Source organism: Triticum dicoccoides, chromosome 1B, assembly GCF_002162155.2.
Source record: "Triticum dicoccoides isolate Atlit2015 ecotype Zavitan chromosome 1B, WEW_v2.0, whole genome shotgun sequence".
NCBI lineage: Eukaryota > Viridiplantae > Streptophyta > Magnoliopsida > Poales > Poaceae > Triticum > Triticum dicoccoides.
Window position 1 is genome coordinate 95266504 of NC_041381.1, and position 7242 is coordinate 95273745.

Sequence of the window (7242 nt, forward strand, 5' to 3'; positions counted from 1 at the left end):
GCTTGTCGTCATCGTCGATATGGTCGGGAAGGTCTGACGGAGCTCTGCTCCATGCCATGGCACCCTGCAACGCGGAACGGAGAGAGGGAGATATATTAGTCAGGAGATGGAGAGAGAAGGAGTTTGAGGGCGTTGAGCGCAGCTTGCGCAGCTTACCGGCAGAGGAGGTCGGCGGCGGCTTGCTGTACGGCGGGCGACGACCAGAGGACGGGTCGACTCGCGGCGATGGGGACGAAAGCACACGAGAGGAGGGGATCAGGGGAAGGAAGGTGGGGCCGTGCAAGTTGCTGCGGATCCGTTTTTGTGGCATGATTTCGGGTGGAGTCAATCTGGAAATCTGTGAACTGCCGGCGGGATTGTGGGGATTGGGGACGCGGAGCGCTACGAGGATTGACAGACTACCGCGTCTGGTTGGCAGAACATCTGATCTGAGACGTTGATCTCGGTGACAGACTATTGATGCATTATGAATGGTGGGATGTATTTAAGTTAATTTGATCCGAGGGTCCTGGTAATCCTGTGTACAGTTTACCGTGTGGCTTTAGAGGGATTGATGTTTGCTTTTTTAATAATAGTATAGATTAGATGGAATTGATGGTAGGGTGCAAGTTATCTCGTGTACATTTTACGGTGTGGCTGTAGGAAAATTTATGTTTGCTCTTTTAATAGCAGTATAGATATAGATCAATATGTGTTGTTAGATTTTATTAGATGGAATTGATCGTAGGGTGCAGGTTATCTCGTGTACATTTTGCGGTGTGGCTGTAGGAGAATTTATATGTTTGCTCTTTTAATAGTAGTATAGATAAGAAAAAAGAAAAGAAAAACTAATCTGCCCCTGAAGCTAATCTCTGACACTGCAACAACGTTTTTTACACGTGAATTGTCATTGTTGCTCTTTCTAAGTGAAGTGTAAGTTATAATAATTTGTCTCGATAATTTTAAATTTTTCTAGAGGGTGGTACCGAAGAACAACCCAGATTTTATTTAGAAAAATAATTACTCACCCACATTACATTATATTACAACTCTCGGTTGGTCGACCTAACATAGGCAGAGATGCAAATCAACATTCGTCGACTTTTGTCCACGAAAGCATAATTATAACAAGCACAATTATTAAAATAACAAAGGTTTGCGTATCTTCCGCCGCGCGTCCGTCTGCATCTCCAAGCATAGCAGATGGTGCTTCTTCATCTCTCTTCTCTTTCGAACCGACCTCTTCTCTATTATTTAGAGTTGAGGTTGGTTTGGCGCAGCTTACGCTCGACGGAGAGTTTCCGGGCGAAGCGCGCGAGCGCCTCTTCGTTGGTGCCCTCGCCGTCGACGGACTCATACATCCCTGTGTCAATGTTCACCCGGGACACATTCTTCTTGAGAAGATTCTTACCGATCCCGATGAGCGCCTCCATGTTCTCTTTGGTGGCGATATCGACCGAGGACGTGTGTCCCGTGAGCGAGTCGTCCTGGATGCGTAGGTAGTTCTTCTCGATGCGGAGGGCCTGAAACAGCACGGCGGCGTGGATGTCGACCATGTCGGCGCTCGCATGGGAGAAGATGTCGATGAGCGGGGTGAAGCCACCGTCATAGAGCCAGCGGAGGACGCCCCACTTGGCGCAATCGGGCGCGGTGTACTTCTCGGCCATTTTGGCGGACCCCGTGCCGATGGAGATGATGAGGTAGTTGCCGTACTCGGCGGGCTTGCCGTGCGTGAAGTCGGGGTTGCGGCGCAGCACCTCCTTGGTGATCATGGACATGGCGGCCATGGTGGGGTTGTTGGCGGCCACGCCGCCGTCGATGAGGTGATACTCGCGGTCCGGCAGCTTGCCCGCGGGGTCGCGGGTGGTGAAGTAGTGCGCGGGGAAGTAGGTGGGCGCGGCGGACGTGCTGATGCAGATGTCGGAGAGGTGCGCGTTCTTGAGCGGGTCCACCTTGGCCTCATAGGTATTGAAGATGATCGGCTGCAGGTACTTAACGTCGAACGTCGGGACGATGATGTTGGTGACGGTGTCGGCGACGGTGACGTCGTTGGTGAGGCTCTTGATCTTGTCGTGCAGGAACTTGCCGTCGTACTTGGGACCCATGACGGCGCCGAACATGTTCCCTATCGGGGTCAGCAATCCCCAGCTGGACGTGAAGCGACAACAACGACATCAACATCGTCGCCGACGACAGTCCGCCGGCCGGAAGTAGAAGAGAAGAAGGCACGCGTGCGTGTGCGTGCATACGTACCTCCTCTGGGGGAAGATCTTGGGCCCGTTGTCGAGGTAGAACTTGTTGATTTCCTTGGCCTCGAAGAGCGGCCGCTTGTTCTCGCCGGGCGCGGCCAGCATGGACGTGACCAGCGCGCCCGTGCTCGTCCCGGCGATCACGTCGAAGTAGTCCGCGATGCGCGCGTCCGGCCCGTCCAGCTCCTGTCAAACACAGTGCACATCACAAAATCACAATCAATCAACCAAACAATATAGGACGAGAGGAAGATGGAGGTGCAGAGGGACGGACGGACGTACCTGGAGCTTGGACTCGAGGCAGGCGAGGATGGTGGAGGGGATGAGACCGCGGATGCCGCCGCCGTCGATGCTGAGCACCGTGATGAGCCGCCCCTGCGACGGCGGCGGGCACGTGACGCACGCCGTCGCCGGCTCCGCATGGCCATGGCTGCACATCTTTAGCTGCTTCGTCTTGGCAAAGCGCTCCAAGTCGAGATTTCCCGGGCGTGCGCTGCTCGTAGCTAGCTCTTGTGTTCTTGCGCTTTCCGATCTGGACTGGAGCCTCTACCGTGTACCGAGCTACTCCTATTTAGAAGACCAAAAAATGTGTCGTCAGTGGCTAAGATGGAATCTTTTTCACTCCGTACTTGACATGACACTTATTTTATGGTTGGCGTGTGCCACGTTTGTACCGGCCGGGACTGCTGGAGTCCCTACTCGCCGCACCACCGGTCGACGACCGCGGTTGGTGGAGCTTCAGCGACACATCATTCACAGCACGGTTGAATTATTGGCGCAGCGACGATGCTTGGTCGCTTCAGATTTTCGTCAAAAAGTTACCCATTCATGCAATCATGAGATATTCGCAGCACTGAGAACCAACGTTAGTTTTGCAGATGCATATTTTACTTTACCATGCAGTAAGCTGTCCATGTCGAGTGTGCTGTACATGCGCTCATTTGGGACACGTAGGCAGTGCCGGCCAAAGAAGCAACTGTTCATGACGACAAATATCCGTGCACACCGTATTTATTTTTGTTTTCTTGAGCTGGAGTGCACCTCAATCATATAATACTAACATGTGCTGGTCAATCGTACATGAATAATGAATGAGCATTTGTGTTGTCTAGCAGGCCGGTAACATGCGCGCTGTGCTTGATTGATCAATTAATTGTGCAAGCATGCATACACTATTAGCAGTAGTACTGTGCCTGTACGATGGAGGATGCGTACTGATTGCAGCCGATGAACCAATGAGCTCGATGCACCAAGAAAAAATACTTGTACCATACATGCACTAAGAAAAATGCTTTGATGCATTTTGGATAATACTTGTATCATTGATGCAAACCTTTTAATTCTATCAATGGTTCATGTTTTGGTTCAATATATGTATGAAATTGTGGAGAAGAAAGATGTGGTTGGGTGCCCTATTTTAGCACATCTGTTGGAGCCATGGTGCCCTATTCTAAAGCAACTGTTGAAGAAAGAAATTCGATGCCCTAAAACGCAATTTTGGTGCCTTAAAACTATTTTCTTTTGAGTCATAATTTTAGAGGAGCTGTTGGAAATGCTCTTAAACGACACATCAATCATTCGCAACATGATTTATTGGAGCGAAGAGGAGTGACTCATTGCTTGGTCGTTCCAGATTTTCTTCAAAAGTTACCCGTTCATCCTAATAACAAGACAAATAAAGTGAAACAGAGAGAAAATAATAATGAAAATCAACATATGGTTGAATGACTAGGAAGATGGTTGCGCCTCAGCTCACCAGGAATCAAAACTCATAATTAACACCTGTGTGTAAGACTAATTTTTTCAATGCCACGGGGGAAGACTGGCGTCCCCATCAATAACGAGGCGTCTGTGGTGGTTTCGTCAATCTTAAGATCTTCATGGTCTGTCTCTTAAGTAATGGAGATATTGTTGAATCATAGATGGGCTTTAGGCCCATATGAACAATTATTCCTGTTTAATCTTGAGGCCCATGTATGGAATGGCAGGTGGTGGGAAGTTTAGTCCCACCTTGCTAGTTGAGGAGAGTTGAGACCCCTTTATAAGGGTTGCTCTACCACTTGCCATTGGGAGCTTGGGAAGAGAAGTGGTACACGCGTGCTCCTCCTCCTCCCCCGCCGCCCGCCTCGGCACGACGCGCGCGCGCCGCGGGTTGCGGGAATGAGCCGAGCCGAAGCTTATTTTTGCTGCTCAGGAATGAATTAATTAAATCAGGGATTAATTAACGAGTCACTAACAAGTGGGCCACTGTCCGAGACGTTGGACTGTGGGCTGACTTGTGTTGCCGGGGTTCATCGACTCCTTTGCCGGGAGTGCGATCCTTCTCCGACTCCCTTGCCGAGAGTGCGACCCTTCTCCGACTCCCTTGCCGGGAGTGCGTCGACTCGGTCGTGGGCCTCCGCCAGGCCCATGACTTTCTCCCCAACGGACTATATAAGAAGGCTCTGGCCAGTGGAGTAACCTAGTTCGGTCCACTCATTCCCTGTCGCATAACCTAGGCGTCATCTATTGTTCCCTGCTTTCTGTTGTCTCCGGCGACCCCATCCCTACGACCGCGTGCACGGTTGGTCAGGAGAGCAGGTGCCTTCGGAACCCTGCCATTCGAGATCCTGCCCGGGAGATCGGCAATAAGGTTTTTGGGGAGCGTCTCGACGCGACTGCTCCTGATCCGTCCCCAGCTTCGTCCGCCTCTACTTCCACTACTTCCCCTGCATCAACACCATGGCCGACAACGCCGCCACCAAGAAGAAGGCCACGGACAAAGTCGAGGCTGCTGCTGCCGCTGCCGCGTTGGCCTGGCCAACCGGAGGGTATGATCTGTTCATCCCTCATTTACTCGTGCTTGTGCAAGCCGTATATGTGCTGCTCGTAGATGGTTTGCTTCTATGTTCTGTACGTGCTAGTATGCCTAGGACTCGGTATGAGATGCATAACATATCTGCCATGCTTATTGTTTACTTGTGGATTAGTCTAATTGGAAAAGTGCTAATATTTGCAACAATCCGAAAACCTTATTTTAGGCACTTCTTGATTCAAGGCTTTGCTGCGACACTGAAACCGGAAAAGTTTACTGCGACGCATTTTAAGCGTTGGCAGACAAGGACCACCTTGTGGCTCACAACAATGAACGTGCTCTGGTTTGGTGCTGTGTCTCCCACAGAAACGATTGTTTCTGAACAGGAAAATGCGTTTAGGGAGGCAACCACCATCTTTGTGGGAGCCGTTCTTACTGTGATCGGAGACAAGTTGGTTGACGCATATCTCAATATGTGTGTTGCCAAAAACTTGTGACATGCGCTCGAAGCTAAGTTCGGCGCAACCGATGCTGGGAGCGAACTGTATGCCATGGAGCAGTTCCATGATTACAAGATGGTTGATAACCGTTCCGTATTGAACCAGGGTGCATGTCGACAGTGCGGCGTTTTTTGATCTAGGGCGAGAGGGCAAGGTCTAGGGTGCATGTCGACAGTGCGGCATTTTTTAATTTAGGGCGAATGGGCAAGGTCTCTTTTTTAGTTTTCAGCATCGGAAACGCATGTGTCCAGGTTCGACCAATCAGAGCGACACGATTCCTAATTCGAATGTGCTTCCCCCAATATCGGTGTTGCTTCGCTAGTGCTAGCGAAAATGGCGGACGACGGGCTCGAGTTTCAAGCTGCATGTATTTGGTTTATTTCTTTTGTTTGCTTGTTTTGTCTTTGATGACTTGTGAGCTGCTTTCTATACTAGCTTGTGATGTGCATCAATTGTTGTTCGGAGCTTCATTAGACTAGCCACAGCGAGAGTAAATTCAGCAGTAACATCGAGTTCAACTCAGTAAATTTGCTTATGTGGCAGTGAGTTAATGAAGAGAGTGAGGTAGTTATAGTAACTTAGCTAGTTATTGTAACATCACATGTCCCAATGTAATATGAGTCTATAACCTAATAAATGAAGCTTTGCATGTTACCACACTTTTGTTATTACCCACTATGAAGATAGTAATGTGTATGTTACTCACCACTATGAAACATTTTTGTCCCTTCCTATGTACACAGAATACTGTGTGGTAGAGCTGTACCCCGTGAAGTGTGCAGCGTATAAGTCTGTGTTCTCTCGACGAGGAGATAGGGTTGAATATACACTTTGAACTTAATTGTCCTTGCCTGCTTGTTTTGTAAATGATTCGCTAGCTGCTTTTGATATAGTGTTAGGCAGCTCGTGGGAAACGTGATCTCATTGTATATTTGCACAAGTCAGATGAAGAGATTCATAGACATGTCAGCGTATCTACTACTAGCTGTGGTGTAGCTGACCGTACACGTACACTTGATGGGTGATCTTTATCGGGGTTTGGTGGATGAATAACAACAATCTGGAAGCACCGCAGTGCATGCATCTTTGACAATGTGCGGCCTTCCCATGCCCTAATCATGGAGAAGATAAGGAGGGTGCGTGGGCCAAGGCAGGCGCCAAAGGACTAGATATGATCTTGCCTACGACACGTTGTAGAAAGGGCTGAGCAACCCTTCTTCTTCTGCTCATCGCAGGCCTAGGGCTGCACCATTGTACTCTTTTTCCCTTGTCAATGGAATGATACGCAACCATACATATTCATGAAAAAAATAATTAACAACAAGCATAGGAACAATGATCATCGTCCGTTAAAACGTGCACAAACTCACCTCAAAGTGCCACGGTTGGTAATTTGATATAAATCAACTTCTAGCGCTTTCATCTTTTTTCTTTATATATATAAGAATCTCCTGTTGAGTTGTTATTATGTCATTCGTGCCCCCAAAAAAAGATAAAGAGCAGACATTCACAATGCAGGTGCAGTGAACAGAAATGCGTGCTGCAATGTAGGGCAAGGTTCAGCGGAGGATCGACCAATGTTGAGGATTGGAGGCCCTCCTGCAGGTATGGAGGTGCTCAAAGAGTCGGTGTGCCATAAACGATTTATTTAATGTTTTTTTAGAACAGAAATGATTTGTTTAATCTGGCACATGGATCGAACCAATGGGCGAATCTACTT

The 7242-nt window shown here is 49.0% G+C and overlaps 1 protein-coding gene across 1 annotated transcript; it reads right to left on the bottom strand.

The window, feature by feature from the left end:
• Window positions 1–959: 959 nt before the first annotated feature.
• LOC119321415 (patatin-like protein 2) lies at window positions 960–2784 on the bottom strand. The gene is made up of 3 exons (XM_037595108.1): window positions 2511–2784; window positions 2233–2414; window positions 960–2127 (listed from the first exon to the last, which is right to left on the bottom strand). The coding sequence occupies exons 1-3, from the start codon at window positions 2664–2666 to the stop codon at window positions 1230–1232; spliced, it is 1236 nt and encodes a 411-aa protein (XP_037451005.1). The 5' UTR covers window positions 2667–2784; the 3' UTR covers window positions 960–1229.
• Window positions 2785–7242: the final 4458 nt, after the last annotated feature.